This window comes from Ranitomeya imitator, chromosome 8, assembly GCF_032444005.1.
Source record: "Ranitomeya imitator isolate aRanImi1 chromosome 8, aRanImi1.pri, whole genome shotgun sequence".
NCBI classification, from domain to species: Eukaryota; Metazoa; Chordata; class Amphibia; order Anura; family Dendrobatidae; genus Ranitomeya; species Ranitomeya imitator.
Genome location: NC_091289.1, coordinates 100,124,333 through 100,152,050, shown reverse-complemented (window position 1 = coordinate 100,152,050; position 27,718 = coordinate 100,124,333). Strand labels below are relative to the sequence as shown.

General features: G+C 47.2%; 1 protein-coding gene across 2 annotated transcripts in view; it reads left to right on the top strand.

Annotated features, from left to right (window-relative positions):
- Positions 1-27,718, top strand: part of LOC138647880 (L-selectin-like) — a 463,506-nt gene that overhangs the window by 256,537 nt on the left and 179,251 nt on the right. For both annotated transcript variants that reach the window (XM_069737217.1, XM_069737216.1), the window contains exon 7: positions 9,941-10,126. In XM_069737217.1, the coding sequence (XP_069593318.1) occupies positions 9,941-10,126 (186 nt within the window). The remainder of the gene's footprint in view (positions 1-9,940; positions 10,127-27,718) is intronic.

Sequence of the window (27,718 nt, the reverse complement as noted above, 5' to 3'; positions counted from 1 at the left end):
ACAATGGCTCCTGCAGTGCATCAATGAAAGGTTACCTTAGGACAAACTGTCACTTTATGGCAATTGCTGCCTAGGAAAATTTCTCACGCAGCAATGGCATAAAGTAAGACTAGGGACTATTTTCTCACAGGGGCGTAGGAATACATTGTGAGGAATACATTGTGGAAGGATACCTTCCATCATTGTATTCCTGGAGCCCCTGGAGAGCAGTCACATCAGCTGATGCTACTGCTCTCCACGGGAGATTGTCGAGGGACACTTGTTTTAATTGGCTTTCTGCGGATCAGGGAGTATAGTGTTTGTTTATTATTTTAATATTTTTTACAGGTGACAATGGCTTCGGGGAACAAAGTGACAAGTGATGGTGAGTATGTACTCTGTTATATGTACTGTCTGTTGTATGTATGTACTGTATGTATGTACTGTACTTGGCATGTCCCATGTCGCATGTCCCATGTCGCATGTTGTCCCATGTCATATGTAGCATGTCGCATGTTGTCGCATGTCCCATGGCGCATGTTGTCGCATGTCATCCCATGTCGCATGTCACATGTCGCATGTCGCATGACACCTGTCACATGTTGTCGCATGTCATCCCATGTTGCATGTCAATTGTCACATGTAGCATGTCCCATGGCACATGTCGCATGTTGTCATATGTCGCATGTTGTCGCATGTCCCATGCCGTATGTTATCGCATGTCCCATGTCGTCGCATAGTGCATGTCATTGCATGTTGTCACATGTCGCATGTCACCGCATGTTGCCGCATGTTGCATGTCACATGCTATCGCATGTCACATGCTGCGTGTTGCATGTCATCGCATGTTGCATGTCATATGTTGCATGTCGTCGCATGGTGCATGGTGCATGTCATCACATGTTGCATGATGTCACATGTTACATGGTGTGTGTTGTATGTATGTACTGTATATGTGTTTATTTTTTTACATTCAACACATTAGCCGGATGATGGGACTACTACTGTCCCATCATTGGCTGATGTGTCAATCACTGTCACTGTAGCAGACAGAGCCCGATGGGACTTGTAGTCCCATTGGATGATGCCTGCACACAGAGACACACACACACACGACCACTCCCTGCAGTAGACCCCCAGCGCCTGCATGTACCGGCGCCGGCACGTAGACCCCCGGCGCCCACACATACCGGCACCGGCCCGCACATACTGGCGCCGGCCCGCACATACCGGCGCCGGCATGCAGACCCGCGGCGTCCGAACAATCATCCCTGCCTAGCCCCCACTGCCCCCAGCACAGCCCCGCCCACAGCCCAGTCACTCTTGATGAGTGACTGCTGACTGTGAGGCTGGTCACGCCTGCTGCTGACATCACGTCAATTTCCAGAGTCTTGAAATTGACGTGATGTCAGCGTTAATAAACGGTGACGGGATAGTACATCATATGCGATCGGCTGCGCTCACGGCGGGAGCGCGGCCGGGTGTCAGCTGACTATTGCAAATGACATCCAGCACTATGTGCCAGGAGTGGTCACAGACCGCTCCGGCACATTAACCCCCGGCACACCGCGATCAAACATCACAGTGTTCCGGGGCCATAGGGAAGCATCGCGCAGGGAGGGGGCTCCCTGCGTGCTTCCCTGAGTAAATCGGTACAAGGCGATGTGCTCACCCTGTACCGAGCGTCTGCTCCCTGCCGGCCCCGGATCCAAAATGGCCGCGGTCCTACTTCCAGGTCCTGCAGGGACTACTTCCGGGTCCAGAGCAAGCGCTGGTAAGCAAGGAGCAGGGCACGCCAGATCGCTGATCTGACAGTGCTCTGCAAAGTGTCAGATCAGCGATCTGTCACTATACAGTGATGTCCCCCCTGAGACAAAGTAAAAAAGTTTTACAAATTTTTTTTAGATGTGTAAAAAAAAAAAAAAAATTATATACATATATATATATATACATATATATATATATATATATATATATACATATATATACATATATATATATACATATATATATATACATACATATATATATACATACATATATATACATACATATATATATATATATATACATACATATATATATATATATATATATATACATATATATATATATACACATATATATATATATATATATATATATATATATATATACACACACATGTATATATATACATATATATATATATATATACATATATATACATATATATATATATATATATATATACATATATATATATATATATATACAGTGGGGCAAAAAAGTATTTAGTCATTCAGCAATAGTGCAAGTTCCACCACTTATAAAGATGAGAGGCGTCTGTAATTTACATCATAGGTAGACCTCAACTATGGGAGACAAACTGAGAAAAAAAAAATCCAGAAAATCACATTGTCTGTTTTTTTAACATTTTATTTGCATATTATGGTGGAAAATAAGTATTTGGTCAGAAACAAAATTTCATCTCAATACTTTGTAATATATCCTTTGTTGGCAATGACAGAGGTCAAACGTTTTCTGTAAGTCTTCACAAGGTTGCCACACACTGTTGTTGGTATGTTGGCCCATTCCTCCATGAAGATCTCCTCTAGAGCAGTGATGTTTTTGGCTTTTCGCTTGGCAACACGGACTTTCAACTCCCTCCAAAGGTTTTCTATAGGGTTGAGATCTGGAGACTGGCTAGGCCACTCCAGGACCTTGAAATGCTTCTTACGAAGCCACTCCTTCGTTTCCCTGGCGGTGTGCTTTGGATCATTGTCATGTTGAAAGACCCAGCCACGTTTCATCTTCAATGCCCTTGCTGATGGAAGGAGGTTTGCACTCAAAATCTCACGATACATGGCCCCATTCATTCTTTCATGTACCCGGATCAGTCGTCCTGGCCCCTTTGCAGAGAAACAGCCCCAAAGCATGATGTTTCCACCACCATGCTTTACAGTAGGTATGGTGTTTGATGGATGCAACTCAGTATTCTTTTTCCTCCAAACACGACAAGTTGTGTTTCTACCAAACAGTTCCAGTTTGGTTTCATCAGACCATAGGACATTCTCCCAAAACTCCTCTGGATCATCCAAATGCTCTCTAGCAAACTTCAGACGGGCCCGGACATGTACTGGCTTAAGCAGTGGGACACGTCTGGCACTGCAGGATCTGAGTCCATGGTGGCGTAGTGTGTTACTTATGGTAGGCCTTGTTACATTGGTCCCAGCTCTCTGCAGTTCATTCACTAGGTCCCCCCGCGTGGTTCTGGGATTTTTGCTCACCGTTCTTGTGATCATTCTGACCCCACGGGGTGGGATTTTGCGTGGAGCCCCAGATCGAGGGAGATTATCAGTGGTCTTGTATGTCTTCCATTTTCTAATTATTGCTCCCACTGTTGATTTCTTCACTCCAAGCTGGTTGGCTATTGCAGATTCAGTCTTCCCAGCCTGGTGCAGGGCTACAATTTTGTTTCTGGTGTCCTTTCTCTTTGGTCTTCACCATAGTGGAGTTTGGAGTCAGACTGTTTGAGGGTGTGCACAGGTGTCTTTTTATACTGATAACAAGTTTAAACAGGTGCCATTACTACAGGTAATGAGTGGAGGAAAGAGGAGACTCTTAAAGAAGAAGTTACAGGTCTGTGAGAGCCAGAAATCTTGATTGTTTGTTTCTGACCAAATACTTATTTTCCACCATAATATGCAAAAAAAATGATAAAAAAAAAGATAATGTGATTTTCTGGATTTTTTTTTCTCAGTTTGTCTCCCATAGTTGAGGTCTACCTATGATGTAAATTACAGACGCCTCTCATCTTTTTAAGTGGTGGAACTTGCACTATTGCTGACTGACTAAATACTTTTTTGCCCCACTGTATATATATATATATATATATATATTGTTCCCATAAATACATTTCTTTATCTAAATAAAAAAAAACAAGTACACATATTTAGTATCGCCGCGTCCGTAACGACCCGACCTATAAAACTGTCCCACTCGTTAACCCCTTCAGTGAACACCGTAAAAAAGAGGCAAAAAACAATGCTTTTATCATACCGCCGAACAAAAAGTGGAATAACACGCGATCAAAAAGACAGCTATAAATAACCATGGTACCCCTGAAAACGTCATCTTGTCCCGCAAGAAACGCCAGTGTCATCTGTAAAAAAAATATTAAAATAACAAACAACCAATATACTCCCTGATCCGCAGAAATCCCCGAGTGTCCCACGACGATCTACTGTGGAGAATGGCAGCATCGGGCTGATATTCATAGCAGGCTACAAATATTTGCCCCGGCCGTCGGCTTTCCCCCTCTGGTGCAGAAAATTGCGCGGGAGCCAACGCCGTTTTTTTACATTTTTTTTTAGATTAAACACTCATTAAGGCCTCTTTATCGGTCGTCCATGACAGCACTACAGAGAGAGGGGATCTGCCCTTCAGGAACAGGAAACCTACAGATACATAAGGGCGGCACCTCTCCCACGCATCAGTTGGTTTTCTGTTCCTGGAGGACAGGATTCCCTTCAGATACGACTTCGTTCTCCTATCAACACCCAGGCCGGCTGTCCGACCCAGGTAGCGAGGGGGTCTCCTACCTCGGACAGTGCGGGTCCCTGGAAGCGCCACGGTGGGTCTGGGTAGGACTCCATGACAGTGAGCAGTGCAGGCTGGAGCGACGTCCGGAGGAGGTCCATCCCCAGTGGCAGCGAGGTGAGTATGTCCCCCCCCCCAGGGTCCGTTCACCCTCCCGGGCCTCGGTCTTCCCCGCCTCTGGTCCCCCGTCGGTGCGGTGTGGTGCAGGCTTCCTGGAGTGCCCTGTGCGCTCCTTTCGGTTCGGGGGGGCGGGACCGGAGCCGGGGGTTGGGCGCTGGCTTCTGCCGCAATCGCCGCTGTGCTGTGGCCGCGGGCGGCAGTAGTGTAGCGGCGGGCGGCTGGGGGGTCCGGCAGAGCCGTCCCCGGCTTCCGGGAGCGTCCCTGAGTGCACTGTTCAAAACCAGAAGTCGAACGCTGGCCGTTTTTTTGCTTGCGGCGCCGCTGTCCTGCATGCGGTGGGGGGGGGGGGGCAATTGGGGGTGGGGGTGGGGGAGTGTCCTGCATGTCAGGGGGTTGATTTGGCCATGCAGCTGCACATGTTGCGGATCTGGGGGAAGGGCTATTTATAGCCGAACAGAACGCTGCAGGGCTGCTTGTGTGCCCATGTGCAGCTTAGGGATGGTAGAGTAATACTGTCCCCTGATCCAGCATATCTTCCTAAAGTGGTGTCCAGATTCCACAGAACACAGGAAATAGTTCTTCCATCTTTTCTCCCCAATCCTACTAACGCTAAGGAAAGGAAGCTACACACTTTAGATGTAAAAAGATGTATCCTGGAATATCTAGCAGTAACCGATCCCTGGAAGATAGATAACACCCAATTCGTGTCCTATCGGGGTAGTAGGAAAGGTCATAGAGCATCAAAATCTACTTTCGCTAGATGGATCAGGGAGGCTATCTCGCTGGCATACATCTCAAAGGGCAAGCCGGCGCCTGAAGGTCTAAAAGCGCATTCCACCAGAGCTATGGCGGCTTCGTGGGCGGAAAGATTGGAGGTGTTGATTGACCAAATTTGTAAGGCTGCTACTTGGTCTTCTCCAAACACATTCTATAACCACTATAGATTGAACCTGGGTGCCTCTTCTGACCTCTCTTTTGGTGTAAGGGTGCTGAAAGCTGTAGTCCCTCCCTAGTTAGTTACTCTCTGTAATTCTCTCCGTAGTGCTGTCATGGACGACCGATAACGTCTTAGTTACTCACCGGTTAACGGTGTTTCTCGGAGTCCATGACAGCACCTGTACATACCCTCCCATCTTCTTAAGTTCTGGGTGTACACCTCTTCCTTTAGTTATATAATTCACGGGTAGTGAATAGTTTATTATTGTATCATGGTTTATTATGTATGCTATTAACCTTCGTGGTCCTCTTGTGCTCTGTAAACCAACTGATGCGTGGGAGAGGTGCCGCCCTTATGTATCTGTAGGTTTCCTGTTCCTGAAGGGCGGATCCCCTCTCTCTGTAGTGCTGTCATGGACTCCGAGAAACACCGTTAACCGGTGAGTAACTAAGACTTTCACACTTGCATCCATACGGGTCCGTCGCTATGCGTCGGGCCGACGTACCAACGCACGTTGTGAAATTTGTGCACGACGTGGGGAGTGGATGCAGTTTTTCTGAAGTCTGGGGAGGAGGGGGCGGAGTTTCGGCCGCGCATGCGCGGTAGAAAATGGCAGACGCGACGGACAAAAAAAGTTCACTTGAGCGTTTTTTCATGCCGATGGGCCGCCAAAACACGACGGATCCGTTGCACGACGAACGCAACGTGTGGCCATCCGTCGCTAATACAAGTCTATGGCTAAAAAACGCATCTTGCAAGCACATTTGCAGGATCCGTTTTTCTCTGCCGGATCCATTTTTTTCTCAGAGTTGTATTAGCGCCGGATTGCGCCTGATGGCGACACGTTTCATCCGTTTTTTGCCAGATCCGTCAAAGCTGTTTCCGCCAGATGGAATACACATACAGAGGTTTTTCTGTCTGGCGAAAAAACGCACAGCAACGGATCCAGCAAAAACGGAGGAAACGTGTGGCCATCAGGCGCAATCCGGCGCTAATACAACTCTGAGAAAAAACGGATCCGGCGGAAAAAATGGATCCTGTAAATGTGCTCGCAGGATGCGTTTTTTACCCTTAGACTTGTATTAGCAACGTATTGCGACGGATTTCCACACGTCGCGTCCGTCGTGCAATGGATCCGTCGTGTTTTGGCGGACCGTCGGCATAAAAAAAACGTTCAAGTGAACTTTTTTTGTCCGATGCGTCCGCCATTTTCTACTGCGCATGCGCGGTAGAAACTCCGCCCGCTTCTCCCCGGACTTCAGATTAGGCAGCGGATGCGTTGAAATACTGCATCCGCTGCCCCCGTCGTGCACAAATTTCACAATGTGCATCGGTACGTTGGCCCGACGCATAGCGACGGACCCGTACCGACGCAAGTATGAAAGAGGCCTTAATGAGCGTTTAATTTTAAAAAAAGGAAAAAACGGCGTAGGTTCCCGCGCAATTTTCTGCGCCAGAGGGGGAAAGCCGACGGCCGGGGGCAAATATTTGTAGCCTGCTATGAATATCAGCCTGCAGCTGTCTGCGTAGCCTTTACTGGCTATTAAAATAGGGGGACCAAAAAAAAATGACGTGGGGTCCCCATATATTTTATAGCCAGAAAGGCTACGCAGACAGCTGCGGGCTGATATTCATAGCCTAGAGTAGGGCCATGGATATTGGCCACCCACGGCTACAAATACCAGTCCGCAGCTGCCCCAGAAATGGCACATCTGTAAGATGCGCCAATTCCAGCACTTAGCCCCTCTCTTCCCACTCCCGTATAGCGGTGGGATATGGGGTAATAAGAGGTTAATGTCACCTTGCTATTGTAAGGTGACATTAAGCCGGGTTAATAACGGAGAGGGGTCAATAAGACGCCTATCCATTATTAATCCAATATTAGTAAAGGGTTAATAAAACACACACACATTAGGAAAAAAGTATTTTAATATTCTTCATTTAACCATACTTACCATACTTCAGCGCCTGCAAAAAACGTAAAATAATAAACCGTATACTACCTGTCCGCCGCAGTCCAATTAATAACGAGTGTCCCACGATGATCTCCCCTATAGAACAGTGACATCGGGTGATGTCACTGCTCTATAGGACCCTCAGTGACACACTGACAGGAGACAATGGCTCCTGCAGTGCATCACTGAGAGGTTACTATAGTTCAAAGTCTCACTTTATGCAATTGCTGCGTGGGAAAATTTCTCACCCAGCAATGCCAAAAGTAAGACTAGGGACTATTTTTTTTACAGTGGCAGAGGAATACAGTACGGAAGGATACCTTCCTCCCGTCATTGTGTTTCTGGAGCCCCTAGAGAGCGGTCGCATCAGCTGATGCTGCCGTTCTCTACGGGACATTGTCGTGGGACACTCGTTGATTTCTGCGGATCAGGTAGTATATTGGTTGTTTTATTTTAATATTTTTTTACAGATGGCACTGGCTTCGGGGATCAAAATGACAAGTAATGGTGACTATGTAATCTATGTTATATGTACTGTCTGTCTGTATGTATGCATTGTATGTAATGTATGAATGTATTGTATGTGGTATGTAGTATGTTTTGTGGGTCTTTTTTTTACATTCAACACATTAGCCGGATGATGGGACTACTATTGTCCCATCATTGGCTAATGTGTCAATCACTGCCATTGTAGCAGGCATAGCCCGATGGGACTTGTAGTCCCATCGGACGCTGTCTGCACACACAGACCCCCGGCAGACCCACACAGACCCCCGAGAGGCCAATACAGACCCCCGAGAGGCCAATACAGACCCCCGGCAGGCCGCACAGACCCCCGGCAGGCCTCACAGACCCCAGAGAGGCCTGTACAGACCCCCGGCAGGCCACACAGACCCCAGAGAGGCCCGTACAGACCCCAGAGAGGCCCACACAAATCCCCAGCCAGCCGCACAGACCCCCCGAGAGGCCTGCCAAGATCTCCAGCTGGCCGCACAGACCCCCCGAGAGGCCCGTACAGACCCCCCACGGTCCCACACAGTGACACAGTCTCCGCCCATGCACCGCCCACACTCTTTCCCCCCCTCCGGAACAGGATGTACAAGGACAGAAAGGGCTTATTTTAATTCCGATATTTGTGTTTCATGGACTTGCATTGGTATCGGGTATCGGTATCTGCGATATCCGATATTTATTTTATATCGGCCGATACAATCCGATACCGATATTTCCGAATATCGGAAGGTATCGTTCAACACTACTAGTGATGAACGAGCATGCTTGGATAAGGTGTTATCCGAGTACGCTCGTGTGCCAATATAGTATCTTTGAAAAAAACACAACATGAAGAACAAACTCACCAAAACTTGTCAAATGACAAATGCACTCGCAGGGTGCAGCAGGCCCCTGATAATAAATGCTAAAGCAGCACAGGTGCAAGCTACTGATGAGAGCAACCACCCACTCGCCCAAACATTAGAGGGGTTGGCTGCCTAGTAGAAAAAATGCACAGAGGTAAGGCTTGCATAAGACACTATTCACACAGATAAATGTGATGCACAGTGTCTGGACAACCTATTGATCATGCCCATAGTATTAGCAGGCGGGCCGTCCAGCACTACATATATACATGCAACACACAAGGAACAACATAAAGGGGCCCTGCTGCACCCTGCAAAAAGATGATGAAAAGTGCAAAAAAGATGAAAAATTAAATAATGAATATAGTACATTAGATGAGGTATTAGTTACAATTTTGGCCAAAATGGATAAGCCCGCAACCCAACATCAAGGGTCCTCATAAACTTGCGAGTCCTACTCTAATATCAAAAACAGCTAACATAGAAAAATTCAAAAAAACACAACATGAATCGCAGACTCACCAAAACCTTGTCAAATGACAAATGCACTCGCAGGGTGCAGCAGGCCCATGATAATAAATGCTAAAGCAGCACAGGTGCAAGCTACTGATGAGAGCAACCACCCACTCGCCCAAACATTAGAGGGCATTGACTGCCTAGTAGAAAAAATGCACACAGGTAAGGCTTTCAAAAGACACTATTCACACAGATAAATGTGTTGCACAGTGTCAATATAGTATCTTTGCCATGCTCGAAAACTATGTTCGAGTCACGGCTGTTCGACATGTGTTGCAGCTGTCAGACAGCCGTGAGACATGCAGCCACAGCAACTCACACATAGTATTCCATGCCAAAGATACTATATTGGCACACGAGAGTGCTCGGATAACACCTTATCTGAACATGCTCGCTCATCACTTGTGATAACTCCACATTTTTTATTTTACGGTCACAGTTAATGGAAATATATTTACCTAATTTCATAGCATAATTATTTCTGTTCTGTGCAGCTATTACATGTGAGGCACTCGCACCTCCTCAGCATGGATCATTCGTATGCAGTCATCTATGGGTCGAGAATGGCTTTGGCTCCATATGTGAATTAACTTGCTCAGAAGGTTGGACATTAAAGGATGCAAATTTAACAACTTGTGAATCTTCAGGCCAATGGACAAAAGGCATTCCTGAATGTGAAGGTATTGTTTATAACATTTAATCTGCATTTGTATTATACCATATGTTGGGGTTAAAAACTTCAGTTGCATAAAGTCATTTTTATAGCCTAAACTGGAAACAATTGCTGCAATGTTGTGTAGTTTGAGCATGAGACTCACAGCTGGATCAGAAAAATGCTATAATAAGTTATATGATACAGCTTTAAAAGTAGATCAACGCAGAAATGCTATTGGAGCACCCGCTAGGGCCGTGGGGTACTCGGAACTGGGTCGGTTCTTAAAGGGGTGTGTCACGGTTGCAGTGACCTGGTCCATGGCAATCAAATTAAAGGAAAGGTCTTTAAAGGGGTTATTTAAAATAAGGAATGTTCGTGGGTTGAGCGAAACGGGTCAGTCATTTTCATAAGTTGCCGACTTTTGGCAAAGTCAGGTTTCATGAAACCCGACCCGATCCCTGTGTGGGGTCGGCCATGCGGTACGCGACTTTCGCGCCAAAGTCGCGTTTCAATGACGCGAAAAACGCCATTTCTCAGCCAATGAAGGTGGACGCAGAGTGTGGGCAGCGTGATGACATAGGTCTCAGTCCCAACCATCTTAGAGAAGGGCATTGCAGTGATTGGCTTGCTCTCTGCGGCGTCACAGGGGCTATAAAGGGGCATTCCCGCCGACCGCCATCTTACTGCTGCTGATCTGAGCATAGGGAGAGGTTGCTGCCACTTCGTCAGATAGCGTTAGGCAGGGTACATTAACCCCCAAACCGCTTGTGCTTTAGCGATTTCCACTGTCCAACCCCACCTTTTGTTTGCAGGGACAGTGGAGGCTACATTTTTTTTTCCTCAGCGCTGTAGCTCATTGGGCTGCCCTAGAAGGCTCCCTGATAGCTGCATTGCTGTTTGTACACCGCTGTGCAAACCAACTGCTTTTTTCAAAGCACAAATCCTGTTGCTCCTTCCTTTCTGCACAGCTATCTTGTTTGTTTGTCCACACTTTTGACTTTTTTGTGCAGCAGTCCACTCCTTGTTATTGCTGCCTGCCATACTTTGCTGAGATTACTGCAGGGAGATAGTAATTGTAGGACAGTCCCTTTTTTTTTGTTTCGTTATATCTCTTCAAGCCACTTTCTGCCACAGAAAATATACTCTAATACAGTGGCCCAGATTTATTCACTAGTCTCCCTGAAGAAGAAAAAAAAAAAAAAGGGTGCAGATTAAAATTGGCAAATCTGTATCAGTGGCAGTCCTGTGTGTGGCATCTGTGTCTCATTTTCTGGCACAGAAAACATACAGTCTATCAGTGGGCCTGATTTCTTGCCAATTCTCTCATAAATAAAAAAAAAATAGTGGGAGATTAAGATTGGCAATTTTGCCTCAGTGCCAGTGCTGTGTGTGGCATCTGCCTCTAATTTTGTGCCACATTAAACCTAGTGTGTAATACTGGGCCAGATTTCTTTTAAATTCTCCCTGAAAAAAAAAAAATAGTGGGAGAATAAGATTGGCATTTCTGCTTCAGTGCCACTCCTGTGTGTGCCACCTGTCTCAAATTTTGTGCCACATTAAACCTAGTGTGTAATATTGGGCCAGATTTCTTTTAAATTCTCCCTGAAAATTAAAAATAGTGGGAGATTAAGATTGGCATTTCTGCCTCATTGCCAGTGCTGTGTGTGCCACCTGTCTCAAATTTTGTGCCACATTAAACCTAGTGTGTAATACTGGGCCAGATTTCTTTTAAATTCTCCCTGAAAAAATAAAAATAGTGGGAGATTAAGATTGGCATTTCTGCCTCATTGCCAGTGCTGTGTGTGGCATCTGTCTCTAATTTTGTGCCACAGAACATATACTGTATAAGAGTGGGCCACATTTCTTCAATATTCTCCCAGAAAAAATAAAAAGGGGGAGATTTTTATTGGTAGTGTCTGCATCAGCGTCAGTCCGGTTAGTGGCATATCTGTCTGCCGCTGAAGCTGTGTACTGTTATACATTGGGCCTGATATTCCCTGCAGTCTCACCCACCTATAAAGGGATATATAAATCCAACAGAAGTTTGAGTTCACCTTGTAACTGGTTTTACAGTAACAAATACCGTTAGTTTGGTTACGTTTTTCAAACAATGAGGAAGTCTGGTGGAAGAGGTCGTGGCCGTGGGCGGTCATTGCCAGCTGGTAATGATGGTATTGGTGGTGGAGCATCAGGTGGTCATGGGAAAAGCAATATAGCACTTAAGTCTCGAGTTGTTCAACCACCGTCATTGTCTGGCAACACAAGGCCTCAAACGCTCCCTTTTCTGGGAGTAGGAAAACCGCTTTTAAAGCCGGAGCAGCAGGAACAAGTTTTGGCTTTCCTTGCTGACTCAGCCTCTACCTCTTTCGCCTCCTCTTCTGAAACTGCTAAATGTAAAAGCAGCGCGTTGTTAGTGGATGTTCACGGTCAGGGACAAGTCGCTTCCTTGTCTTCTTCACCAAGAACAACAGAGAAGGATGCGTCAGGCGACACAACGGGTTACTCCATGGAGCTCTTTACACATACCGTTCCTGGGTTAGAAAGTGAAACAGTTAACAGGCCATGCCCATTAGAAGTTGAATCGGACATGGAGTGCACAGATGCACAGCCACAGCCAGATTACTATGCTGTTCCTTTGACTCAGACCAGAACATTGCCCTCGCAGTGTACTGATCAAGAATCAGACCCTGATGAGACTATGGTGCCCCGTCACGAACGCTATACCACCGGCTTACACGGTGACACAGACGAAGTTGCACACGAGATAGAAGAGGAGGTTATAGATGACGCAGTTGTTGACCCCGATTGGCAGCCATTGGGGGAACAGGGTGCAGGTGGCAGTAGCTCTGAAGCAGAGGAGGAGCCGCAGCAGGCATCAACATCGCAACGGGTTCCATCTGCCAGGCCCGTATCTGGCCAAAAACGCGTGGCAAAACCAAAACCAGTTGTAGGACAGCGTGGCCATCCGGTTAAAGAAGCTCAGTCTGCAATGCCTGAAAAGGTATCCGATCGTAGAAAGAGTACAGTCTGGCATTTTTTTTAAACAACATCAAATGATCAGCGTAAAGTCATCTGTCAAAAATGTTCAACTACCTTAAGCAGGGGTCAGAATCTTAAAAGTCTAAATACAAGTTGTATGCATAGACATTTAACCATCATGCATTTGCAAGCCTGGACTAACTAGCAAATGTCCCTTAAGGTTGTAGCACCCTCGGCCAATGAAGCTAGTCAGCAACGCTACATCCCTTCCCTCACTGTAAGCCCACCATTTCCCGCACCACCTGCAGTAAATGTGCAGGTTTCGTCGCCAGGCCAAAGCAGTCAGGGAATCACCAGTTTCGTAGTAGGAAACACTGCATGTAGGACACCAGCAAGAATACCATCTCCAACCCTCTCTGTCTGCCATGTCCACGGCACCTCCGTTAGTTCCACGATCTGCAGCTCTCCAGTCCAGCTCACCCTACATGAGACTCTCGTTAGGAAAAGGAAGTACTCATCCTCGCATCCGCGTACACAGGGTTTGAACACCCACATTCCTAGACTAATCTCATTAGAGATGATGCCCTACCGGTTAGTTGAAAGCGAAGCTTTCAAAGCCCTGATGGACTACGCTGTACCACGCTACGAGTTACCCAGTCGACACTTCTTTTCGAGAAAAGCCATCCCAGCCCTCCACCAGCATGTAAAAGACCGCATCGTCCATGCACTCAGGCAATCTGTGAGTACAAAGGTGCACCTGACAACAGATGCATGGACCAGTAGGCATGGCCAGGGACGTTACATGTCCATCACGGCACACTGGGTTAATGTGGTGGATGCAGGGTCCACAGGGGACAGCAATATTGGGACAGTTCTGCCTAGCCCACGGTCTAGGAAACAGTTGGCTGTATGTTATGGCTGGCAATCAGGCAACACAGCGTGCAGTAATCAGCGCACATACAGAGATCTGGCAATAACCAAAAACAATAGGACGAGCTCTGAGAGGTGGAATCTCTGTAGACTGCAGTACCTGATCTATCCTCACACAACTATAAGCAGCAGTGGATTGCGCCTATCACTACCTATGCAACTCGGCACTGCCTGAGGAGCTGACTAGCCTGAAGATAGAAATACAAGCCTGACTTACCTCAGAGAAATACCCCAAAGGAATAGGCAGCCCCCCACATATAATGACTGTTAGCAAGATGAAAAGACAAACGTAGGAATGAAATAGATTCAGCAAAGTGAGGCCCGATATTCTAGACAGAGCGAGGATAGCAAAGAGAACTATGCAGTCTACAAAAAACCCTAAAACGAAAACCACGCAAAGGGGCAAAAAGACCCACCGTGCCGAACTAACAGCACGGCGGTGCACCCCTTTGCTTCTCAGAGCTTCCAGCAAAAGTTAATAGCAAGCTGGACAGAAAAAACAGAAAACAAACTAGAAGCACTAATCTAGCAGAGCAGCAGGCCCAAGGAAAGATGCAGTAGCTCAGATCCAACACTGGAACATTGACAAGGAGCAAGGAAGACAGACTCAGGTGGAGCTAAATAGCAAGGCAGCCAACGAGCTCACCAAAACACCTGAGGGAGGAAGCCCAGAGACTGCAATACCACTTGTGACCACAGAAGTGAATTCAGCCACAGAATTCACAACAGCTGTAGGCGTTCGCCGCCCCCCCCTCCTCCTCCTCCTCGTCCTCCTGCAGAAGCGAGAGCTCGTCCACAGACCGCAGTCGCACAACCACTCCATCCGCAGCTGCCACTGTTGCACACGAGGTGTCCCATTATGGGACAGCTAGTGGCAAGCGTCAGCAGGCTGTATTGGCAATTAAGTGTTTGGGCGACAACAGACACTGTTATGATCTGGTGGCCTTGGAGCAGCATGAGACGTACTCTGGAGAAGGTGGCCCCTGTACTGACCGCAAACCCTGAACCTAGCAGCGCAACTAGAAGTAGTCTTGGGGGGTACCTAACACTCCCTAGACCCGTCGACACAGCCTAAGAAACTAACTACCCCTAAAGACAGAAACAGGAAACCTATCTTGCCTCAGAGAAAATCCCCAAAGTACAGACAGCCCCCCACAAATATTGACTGTGAGAGGAGAGGGAAAAAACACACGCAGACATAAAATCAGGATTTAGCATAGGAGGCCATACTAGCTAAATAGAAAGAATAGAACAGAGTACTATGCGGTCAGTATTAAAACGCTAGAAAATATCCACCACAGAAAATACAAAACACCACATCTGACTAAAGACATGGAGGGTATATCTGCATCTCCAGAGACATAGCAAAACTGCAAAAAATACTTCACAGATAAAGCTAGACAAGACAAAACATGAAAATGCACAGAACTATAAGGTCCACAGCAGGTGGACAGCAAAAACAAAGCCAGGACTTATCTTTGAAGAAAAGTACAGCGAACAGGAGAGACCAGAAGGGATGTGAATCCTCCAAAAACAATGGTCAACTGGCAGGGACTAAAGAGTCCTGCAAAGCCATATACCCCAGTCAGTTTTGCAATTAGTATATACACCTGTCCAATCCTGCAGTCCAGGCACAACTGCATTACCCTCTACAACCACCGGAGGGAGCCCAAAAGCTGAATTCACAACAGTACCCCCCTTGAGGAGGGGTCACCAAACCCTCACCAGAGCCCCCAGGCCGATCAGGATGAGCCCGATGAAAGGTACGAACCAAATCAGCGGCATGGACATCAGAGGCAGAAACCCAAGAATTATCCTCCTGGCCATAACCCTTCCATTTGACAAGGTACTGAAGCTTCCGCCTCAAAAAACGAGAATCCAAAATCTTCTCAACAACATATTCCAACTCCCCATCGACCAACACAGGGGCCGGAGGATCAACAGAGGGAACAACGGGCTCCACATATTTCCACAACAAAGATCTATGGAAGACATTATGAATAGCAAAAGAGGCCGGAAGCGCCAGGCGAAAGGACACCGGATTAATAATCTCAGAATTCCTATAAGGACCAATAAATCGAGGCTTAAACTTAGGGGAAGAAACCTTCATAGGAACATGACGGGAAGATAACCAAACCAGATCCCCAACCCGAAGCCGGGAACCAACACACCGACGATGGTTAGCAAAACGTTGAGCCTCCTCCTGAGAGAGCACCAAATTGTCCACCACATGAGCCCAAATCTGCTGCAACCTGTCGACCACAGAATCCACACCAGGAAGGTCAGAAGGCTCAACCTGCCCAGAAGAAAAACGAGGATGAAAACCAAAATTACAAAAAAAAGGCGAAACCAAAGTAGCCGAACTAGCCCGATTATTAAGGGCAAACTCGGCCAATGGCAAAAAAGCCACCCAATCATCCTGATAAGCAGACACAAAGCATCTCAAATAGGTCTCCAAGGTCTAATTAGTTCGTTCAGTCTGGCCATTTGTCTGAGGATGAAATGCAGAAGAAAAAGACAAATCAATGCCCAGCTTGGCACAAAAGGCCCGCCAAAACCTAGAAACAAACTGGGAACCTCTGTCGGACACAATATTCTCTGGAATACCATGCAAACGTACCACATGCTGAAAAAACAACGGAACCAAATCAGAAGAAGAAGGCAATTTAGGCAAAGGCACCACATGAACCATCTTAGAAAATCGTTCACAGACAACCCAGATAACCGACATCCTTTGGGAAACAGGAAGATCGGAAATAAAATCCATAAAAATATGTGTCCAGGGCCTCTCGGGGACCGGTAATGGCAAAAGCAACCCGCTAGTGCGGGAACAGCAAGGCTTAGCCCGCGCACAAATCTCACAGGACTGCACAAAAGAACGCACATCCCACGACAAAGAAGGCCACTAAAAGGACCTACCAACCAAATCTCTGGTACCAAAAATCCCAGGATGGCCAGCCAACACTGAACAATGAACCTCAGAAATCACTTTACTAGTCCATTTATCAGGAACAAACAGTTTCCCCACTGGACAGCGGTCAGGTTTATTAGCCTGAAATTCCTGAAGAATCCGTCGTAAATCAGGGGAAATGGCAGAAAGGACCACCCCTTCCTTCAGAATGCCGACCGGCTCAAGAACCCCAGGGGAATCAGGAAAAAACTCCTAGAGAGGGCATCCGCCTTAACATTCTTAGTACCAGGAATGTACGAGACCACAAAATCAAAACGGGAGAAAAACAGGGACCATCGAGCCTGTCTAGGATTCAGCCGTTTGGCAGACTCGAGGTAAATCAGATTCTTATGATCGGTCAGGACCACAATACGGTGCTTGGCCCCCTCAAGCCAATGTCGCCACTCCTCAAATGCCCACTTCATAGCCAACAACTCCCAATTGCCGACATCATAATTGCATTCCGCAAGCAAAAACTTCCGAGAAAAGAAGGCACTCGGTTTCATCAAGGACCCATCAGAATTCCTCTGAGACAAAATGGCCCCTGCCCCAATCTCAGACGCGTCAACCTCAACCTGAAATGGAAGAGAAACATCCGGCTGACGCAACACAGGGGCAGAAGTAAATCGGCGTTTAAGCTCCTGAAAGGCAGAAACAGCCGCGGAGGACCAATTCGTCACATCAGCGCCTTTCTTTGTCAAATCGGTCAGAGGTTTAACCACACTGGAGAAGTTGGCAATGAAACGACGATAAAAATTAGCAAAGCCCAAGAATTTCTGAAGGCTCTTCACAGATGTGGGCTGAATCCAATCATGAATGGCTTGAACCTTAACCGGATCCATTTCTATAGATGAGGGAGAAAAAATGAAGCCCAAAAAAGAAACCTTCTGCACTCCAAAGAGGCACTTCGACCCCTTCACAAATAAAGCATTACTACGGAGGATCTGAAATACCATCCTGACCTGTTTCACATGAGACTCCAAATCATTAGAAAAAATCAAAATATCATCCAAATATACAACCATGAATTTATAAAGATAACTCCGAAAGATATCATGCATGAAGGATTGGAACACAGATGGGGCATTAGAGAGTCCGAATGGCATCACAAGGTATTCAAAATGGCCTTCGGGCGTATTAAATGCAGTTTTCCATTCGTCACCCTGCTTAATACGAATAAGATTATATGCCCCTCGAAGGTCTATCTTGGTAAACCAGCTAGCCCCCTTAATCCTAGCAAACAAATCAGTAAGCAAAGGCAAAGGGTATTGAAATTTGACCGTGATCTTATTCAAGAGGCGATAATCAATACAGGGTCTCAAGAAGCCATCCTTCTTGGCAACAAAAAAAAAAACCTGCTCCCAATGGTGAAGAAGATGGCCGAATATGCCCCTTCTCCAAAGACTCCTTAATATAGCTCCGCATGGCGGCATGTTCTGGCACAGACAGGTTGAAAAGTCGGCCCTTAGGGAACTTACAACCTGGAATCAAGTCAATAGCACAATCACAGTCGCTATGCGGTGGAAGGGAACTGGATTTGGGCTCATCAAATATATCCTGGAAATCTGACAAAAACTCAGGAATTTCAGAAGAGGGGGAAGAGGAAATTGACATCAAAGGAACGTGACCATGAACCCCCTGACAACCCCAACTAGTCACAGACATAGATCTCCAATCTAACACCGGATTATGTTCCTGTAACCATGGGAAACCCAGCACAATATCATCATGCAAATTATGCAACACCAGAAAACGACAATCTTCCTAATGGGCTGGCGCCATGCGCATGGTCAGCTGTGTCCAAAACTGAGGTTTATTTTTAGCCAACGGTGTAGCATCAATGCCCCTTAACCCCTTTCTGACCTCGGACGGGATAGTACGTCCGAGGTCAGATCCCCTGCTTTGATGCAGGGCTCCGCGGTGAGCCTGCATCAAAGCCAGGATATGTCAGCTGTTTTGAACAGCTGACATGTGCCCGTAATAGGCGCGGGCAGAATCGTGATCTGCCCACACCTATTAACTAGTTAAATGCCGCTGTCAATCGCAGACAGCGGCATTTAACTACCGCTTCCGGCCGGGCGGCCGGAAATGACATCATCGCCGACCCCCATCACATGATCGGGGGTCGGCGATGCTTCAGAATAGTAACCATAGAGGTCCTTGAGACCTCTATGGTTACTGATCGCCAGCAGCTGTGAGCGCCACCCTGTGGTCGGCGCTCACAGCACACCTGCAATTCTGCTACATATCAGCGATCTGATTATTAAAATGATGACCGATGATGATTACTGGTTGGCCTGCCTCCTCAAAAATTTGCAAATTGCAAAATATCATGCCACATGAGAACCTCGAACAAATATTAGCAACCAAACAAGCAACTCTGGTAGACCGCTTGATTCAGGCATTCCCAGCACACAGCGCCGGTGATGGTTCTCACACGAGCTGCAGGGGGCAACAGGGCAGAGGTTTTAGAGGTGCACAAATCAGAAGGTGCGTTGGACAGAGGGGTTTTCTGACCAGGTTGTGGAGTGATTTAGCAATGACCGCAGACAGGACAGGTACTGCAGCATCAATTCAAAGTGACAGGAGACAACATTTGTCCAGTATGGTTACTAACTATTTTTCATCCCTTATTGATGTTCTCTGTTATGACCTGGTGGTTAGGAGCACCCGGAATGACCTGATAGTTAAACCTCATACAGGACGAGCTCTGGGATGTGGGAGCTCTGCTGACCGCAAGCCCTAATCCTATCACACACACTAGAAATAGCCGTGGAGCGCTCCTGACCAGACCTAGGCGCCTCGTCACAGCCTAAGAACTATCTAGCCCTAGAGATAGAAAATAAAGCCTACCTTGCCTCAGAGAAATTCCCCAAAGGTAAAGGAAGCCCCCCACATATATTGACTGTGAGTAAAGATGAAAGTCACAAACGCAGAAATGAAACAGGTTTCAGCAAAGGGAGGCCAGACTTACTAAATAGACAGAGGATAGGAAAGGTAACTTTGCGATCAGCACAAAAACCTACAAAAGACCACGCAGAGTGTGCAAAAAAGACCTCTGCGCCGACTCACGGTGCGGAGGGGCCACTCTGCATCACAGAGCTTCCAGCTAGCAAGACAAAATCATGAAAACCAGCTGGACAACAAAACAGTGAACAAATAATGACTATCAGGAACTTAGCTTCTGCAGGAGAAGGCAGGTCACCAGAGAAATCAAGGAGCGAACTGAACCAATGCAAAAACATTGACAGCTGGCATGGAGTAACGATCTGAGAGGAGTTAAATAGAACAGCCAACCAAAGGATAAACCACGTCACCTGTGTAAGGAACCTCAGAAGCAGCAGTCTCACTCACAGCCACCAGAGGGAGCCCATAGACAGAACTCGCCGAAGTACCATTCACGACCACAGGAGGGAGTTCGACAACAGAATTCACAACAGTTCTCCCTCAACCGTCATTCCCATTTGATTACTGGGCATCCAAAACAGACACCTGGCCTGAATTTGCAGAATATGCATTGCAGGAGCTTGCTTGCCCAGCAGCTAGTGTGCTATCAGAAAGAGTATTCAGTGCTGCTGGTTCAATATTAACCGAAAAAAGGACTCGTCTGGCTACCCAAAATGTTGATGATCTAACCTTCATTAAAATGAACCACTCATGGATTTCGAAATATTTTGCCCCCCCTTTCCCGGCTGACACCTAGCTCTCCTATAAAAAGGTCTCACTTGTTAACTGGTCTTACTGACTGTTCCAATCTCTTAATTTGCAGCAGCTGTTTGTCCAGCATACGACATGTTTACACATCCCTAAATGGGCTAACTCCCCTCACGGGGCCGTGGTCTCGCCACTTGGCGCAAGCACCCGTGAGAGTGCCGTTTGTCTGAAGAGGTGGGTGTGCCCGCTTTTGGTCGACGGCACTGCCACTGGGTCCCTCATAGTACAATAAAGTGTCTCTGGCGGTGGTGGTGCGCAACCAACGTCAGACACACCGTTGTAACATGAGGGGCCCTGGGCCTGTACTGCTGGCCACAAGAGAGTTCCCCCCCCCAGCTCAAACACTGTTCAACCACTTGCAAAATTATCTCTCACAGCTCCACCAATGTTTAGTCTATGCGCTGACATCCTTCAATGCCTGGCACTGACAATACCAATTTGTTGACATGTATGATGCTAGTTAAAATAGTCAGGGTCAGTGTCCTATATTGACACCAGTAAATACTTAGCGCCAAATTACTATGTCTGAAACTCAGCAGAGGAGCCCACCCCTCTACCTAAGTATGCCACCCTTTTGTTTTTTGGTTTTGTTGTTTTGCGAGACATTAACATCTATTTATTTTTTGGGAGTACTAACTGTGTCAGACACTCCTTCCAATCGTCCTCCGCTGACCACACCAATGCTGCCTGTGTACCCCTGCAAGATAATTCAAACTGCTTTGAGCCTATTTTTTAAAATTTTAGGCCTACTAAGTCTGTCTGCGGTCCCTCCTTCCATTCGTCCTCCGCTGAGCACACCAATGCCGACCGTGTACCCATGTAACTTTTTTTCATCCTGCAGTGAGCCTACTTTGTGGTGTAAGGCCTACTAGCAGTGTGTCTGTGCCACTTAATACAGCTGTCCTCCTCCTTTAAAAAAAAGGCTGATTTTCAGCTTGTCAGAATTATAACACTGCATTGGGGCCACAAGTTTTGCTGTGGTCTACAAACTGAGTCTTCCGCTCCAAGGTGTTCTCTCTGTTGCCTCTCCCTCGATTCTATCATGAAGCTCTTGTTAAGTAGTTGTTGAAACAGCACTGCATTAGGCCTACAAGTTGGGTCTGGGTTGTAGAGACGGTGTCTGCCGCTCCAAGGTGTTCTCTTGGTTGCCTTTCCTGAGCTTCAATCTTCAGGCTCTTGTTAAATAGTTTTTTAATCGAACAACTGCAGTGGGGCTACTAGTTTGGTTGGGGCCTACTAACAGTGTCTGCCGCTCCAAGGTGTTCTCCTGGTTGCCTTTCCTGAGCTTCAATCTTCAGGTTCTTGTTAAATAGTTTTTTAATCGAACAACTGCAGTGGGGCTACTAGTTTGGTTGGGGCCTACTAACAGTGTCTGCCGCTCCAAGATGTTCTCCTGGTTGCCTTTACTGAGCTTCTATCTTCAGGCTCTTGTTAAATAGTTTTTTAATCGAACAACTGCAGTGGGGCTACTAGTTTGGTTGGGGCCTACTAACAGTGTCTGCCGCTCCAAGATGTTCTCCTGGTTGCCTTTACTGAGCTTCTATCTTCAGGCTCTTGTTAAATAGTTTTTTAATCGAACAACTGCAGTGGGGCTACAAGTTTGGTTGGGGCCTACTAACGGTGTATGCCGCTCCGTGCTGTTCTTCAGGTTTCCTGTCCTGAAATTCCATTTTCAGGCTCTCATTAAGTAGTTGTTGAAACAACACTGCATTAGGCCTACAAGTTGGGTCTGGGTTGTAGAGATGGTGTCTGCCGCTCCAAGGTGTTCTCCAGGTTGCCTCTCCCTAGCTTCTATCTTCAAGCTCTTGTTAAGTAGTTGTTGAAACAACACTGCATTTGGCCTACAAGTTGGGTCTGGGTTGTAGGGACGGTGTCTGCCGCTCCAAGGTATTCTCCAGGTTGCATCTCCCTAGCTTCTATCTTTGAAGCTCTCGTTAAGTAGTTGTTGAAACAACACTGGATTAGGCCTACAAGTTGGGTCTGGGTTGTAGAGATGGTGTCTGCCGCTCCAAGGTGTTCTCCTGGTTGCCTTTCCTGAGCTTCAATCTTCAGGCTCTTGTTAAATAGTTTTTTAATTGAACAACTGCAGTGGGGCTACTAGTTTGGTTGGGGCCTACTAATGGTGTATGCCGCTCCGTGCTGTTCTCCAGGTTTCCTGTCCTGAAATTCCATTTTCAGGCTCTTGTTAAGTAGTTGTTGAAACAACACTGCATTAGGCCTACAAGTTGGGTCTGGGTTCTACAAACGGTGTGTTACGCTCCAAGGTGTTCTCCAGGTTGCCTTTCCCTAGCTTCTATCTTCAGGCTCTCGTTAAATTGTTTTTAATATAAAACACTGCATTTGGCCTACTTGTTTTGTTGGCCCTACTAACAGTGTCTGCCGCTCCTTGATGTTCTCCTACACTGAACAAACCGGTGCCGCCTGTTTACTTCTGTTACCAATTTTGAACTGCATTTAGCCTACTTACTGATTTGGGCCTACTCACTGTGTCAGCCTCTCATTACAGTTGTACTCCACTGAACAAAGCAATGCCCCCTGGTTAGTCCTGTTACCAATTTTGAACTGCATTTAGCCCACTTTATTATTTGGTCCTATATCTGTGTTTCCTCCTCATCCTGCCCATTGCCCAGCCAGTGATAGATGAGTCTGCTGGTACATTGACCCAGAACGCTACATTCCCCGTGCACGCTACACAGCCAGAATGTGACCCCGCTGAAAGTCAGGTTCCCCTTCCCGCATACCATACCACCTTACACGGGGACAAAGAGGAAGGTGCAGATGAAGGTGCAGGTTCCTTCATCAGGTGGGGGGGGAATACTCATTGGCGACGTCACTGGCACAGGGCCCCTCATAGTACGCAAAAGTGTCGCTGCCGGTGGGAGGCGCCCCCGCCGTGCAAACACACCGCCGTACTTTGAGGAGCCCTGTGCCAGTGCCAATGCCAACGAGTGGGCCCCCTCTGCTTTCTCAGGATCAGAGCACTTGCAAAGTTTAAATACTTACCTCTCCCTGCTCCACTGCCGTGACGTGGTCCAGATTTCCTGGGCCCACTAAATACTTGAACCAGCCCTACCCCCCACAACTTTAGCCAAATGACCCCCAATTTCCAATGCCTTACTATTATTATAAGCTAAATTAAGATTGACAAGCTTCAGTAACAAGAATGGATGTTTTTGCCATTAAAATGGGCACTGTAGGTGTTTTCCTGGCCTCCACTCACTGCCGACTATGCTCCCCCATTGACTTGCATTGGGTTTCTTGTTTCGGTCGATCCCTGACTTTTCGCGATAATCGGCCGATTCTACTCGACTCGACTTTTGAGATAGTCGAGTTTCGCGAAACCCGACTCAACTCTAAAAAACTAAAAGTCGCTCAACCCTATTCGTGACGCCATCTGTGGTATTTGATCAAGAATGACCGACGCTGCTTAAATGGGTCCACTGGGGAATGATGGTACTGCAGCAGGAATGGTATGGCTTCCCACAGGTGAAGCTGGATCCCCAGGGCTCCCGATGTAGTAGGCAAAGATGGTTTGGTGCCAGAAAGAATTAGAGGACACAAGGTTGCAGTCTCTTTACCTTTTACTGGTATGAAGCAGCCAAAGTCCATGGTATGGATCACAGATGATGGTGCAGTTTGGCCAGCCTGGAAGCAATTCAGAGATCCCACTAGCCTGGTGGGGTTGGAAGCCTTCCTTTCTGCACTGCGTTGTAGTCTAAGGCTTCACACAAGGTCTCCACTTTCTCTATGTCCCTTTAGGTAGTACACTACCCTCATAGCAGGCAACTCGAGCCTTTTTACAGGTGTCTCTAATTATGACTCCTGGCTCTATGCATTGCTGTGCCTTTGGGTGTTAATGGTATACAGGCGACTTGCAATCTCCTGTCTGCAGGTTTCTTCCATGGGGCATACAGTTTTCCCCACAACCTTCGTTCTCCGGCCACCAGTTTCTTGTGCTTCAGTGTGGAGGAAGCTCAGTCGCAGCTCCCCTCCAGCTCCTCACTTCTCCTTTGCTCCTTCCTCATTAACACTCTCTACAGACTGTTCTGTCTCTCTCTTTCCTTTTCAGGAGTTGCAGAACCCTGGGTCTGCACGGCCCCAGCTTTCCTCACAGGAGCTGCAGCACCTCACCTATTCAGCTTTATAAGATTTACTTGCCCATATAGACAGCATAGGAGGGTTGATCCTACTGTTAGATTTCTTTTAATAGAAGAAAGGAGAAAGTACGTGCCATACAGGCATCACCATGTGTAGTGCCAGAATTGCTGTGTGTGCTACATCTAGATCTGAGTACAGCCACCTTAAAGGGACACTGTCACCTGAATTTGGAGGGAACAATCTTCAGCCATGGAGGCGGGGTTTTTGGGTGTTTGATTCACCCTTTCCTTACCCGCTGGCTGCATGCTGGCTGCAATATTGGATAGAAGTTCATTCTTTGTCCTCCGTAGTACATGCCTGCACAAGGCAATCTTGCCTTGCGCAGGCGTGTACTATGGAGGACAGAGAATGAACTTCAATCCAATATTGCAGCCATCATGCAGCCAGCGGGTAAGGAAAGGGTGAATCAAAAACCCCAAAACCCCGCCTCCCTGGCTGAAGATTGTTCCCTCCAAATTCAGGTGACAGTGTCCCTTTAACTTAATGCATTGACCTGTTGCATATGTGGTTTTATATAATCTGTTTTACAACAGTAGTTAGCCTGTGGACAGGGTTCACTGTTGGAAGCCTGCCCATAGTGGGAGTGGTTGGACTGGCATATAGGAAGTGGATTCCTGTTAGTGAGGGAGTAGGAGAGCAGCTTCTGAAGGAGTAGGAAGTATTGCTGCTTATGAGAAGGCCACAAGTTGGAGATGATGCTTAGCACAAACATCAAGAGGAAGTCAGAGCTGTGGCTGGCCGCTCACTTCCTCTTGATGTCTGATTTGTCCAAAGGTGAGGAGAGTGAAGCCAGTGCTAACTGACTGCAAGGCTCATGTGACATAAAAATCTCAAGCAAGCCCAGTGAGAACAAGTGCTGAAATGTCATCAGAACTGGAGGTGAATACAACTGTTGCTATTGTAATAGTGCAAATTTGCTGATCGAGAAGGGTTTGTCCGATTGGTGGACAACCCCTTTAACCCTTTTGACATGACGATTTTTCTGTTGTTTTTTTTTGTATTTTAGTTTTTGCCTCGTCTTTTTTCCAAGAGACATAACTTTTTATTTTCAGTCCACATAGCCAGGGGTGGGATTTGGCCTGTTCTCCCTGTTTCACTTATTAAAAAAGCAGCCGGTTCCCCGGACCGGGGAGATTCAGATCTGCAATCTGGTACCACACCTCCCAACCATCCTGTATCCCGTGGGGCAGTCCCGTACTTGTCCTGCACTGAAGAGACGCATCCCTCCATCCGCAGAGAGCCGCACACCACATATATGGCTGCCGCTGCTCTGTGCGCACAGGACCTGTGATGAGGTCACAGGAGGGGAGGAGTCAGGAGTCACATGATCAAGGTCCTCCTGTATTGCAGGACTCTGCAATGCTGTCATGGTGCTGGATGACAGTAAGCTTGTGTGGGGTCAGGAGGGGTTTACAGTGGGGATGTAGCAGAGCCGTGTGTGTATGAGGTGTACAGAGCAGAGCCGTGCATGTATGAGGTGTACGGCATGGAGCCGGGTGTGTACAAGGTGTATGGAGCAGAGCCACGTGTGTACGAGGTGTGCGGAGCAGAGCCGTGTGTGTACGAGGTGTATGCAGCGGAGCTGGGTGTGTGCAAGGTGTACGGAGCAGAGCTGCATATGTAGGAGAAACTGTGTGGCCATTATACTGTACGCAATATCATGGGGACCATTATACTGTACAGAGCATCATCATGTGTGACCATTTTACAGTATGGAGCCCTGTGGGGCCATTATACAGTATGGAGCATCATGCGTGGCCATTATACATTTTGGAACATCATGTGTGACCATTATACAGTATGGGGCATCATGTGTGGCCATTATACAGTATGGAGCACTGTGTGGCCATTATACAGTATTAAGCATCATGTGTAGCCATTGCACAGTATGGAGCACTGTGTGGCCATTATAGAGTATTGAGCATCATGTGTGGCCTTTATACAGTACTGAGCATCATGTGTGGCTTTTATACAGTTTTCAGCATCATTTATGGCCATTATACAGTATGGAGCACTACTGTGTGGCCATTATACAGTATTGAGCATCATATGTGGCCATTATACAGTATGGAGTGGTATACAGTATATGGTATACATTATATATGGCATTGTATATTTGTATTGTATTGTATATGGTATTATATATGGTATACATTATACAGTAGGACTATGGAGCACTGTGTGGCCATTATACAGTATTGAAAATCATGTGTGTGGCTATTATACAGTATTGAACATCATGTGTGGCCATTATACAGTATTGAGCATCGTGTGTGGCCATTATACATTATTGAGCATCACGTGTGGCCATTATACAGTATTGAGCATCACGTGTGGCCATTATACAGTATTGAGCATCACGTGTGGCCATTATACAGTATTGAGCATCACATGTGGCCATTATACAGTATTGAGCATCACATAGTTACATAGTTATTAACCCCTTTCTGCCATTAGACGTACTATTGCGTCCATGTGGGGTGGGCTTTACTTCCCAAGGACGCAATAGTACGTCATATGCGATCGGCAGCGCTCACGGGGGGAGCGCCGCCGATCGCGGCCGGGTGTCAGCTGTTTATCGCAGCTGACATCCGGCACTATGTGCCAGGAGCGGTCACGGACCGCCCCCGGCACATTAACCCCCGGCACACCGCGATCAAAGATGATCGCGATGTGCCGGCGGTACAGGGAAGCACCGCGCAGGGAGGGGGCTCCCTGCGGGCTTCCCTGAGCCCCCCGCAGCAACGCGATGTGATCGCGTTGCTGCGAGGGTCTCACCTCCCTCCCTGCTCCCTCCAGCCCCGGATCCAAGATGGCCGCGGATCCGGGTCCTGCAGGGAGGGAGGTGGCTTCACAGAGCCTGCTCAGAGCAGGCACTGTGAAGCA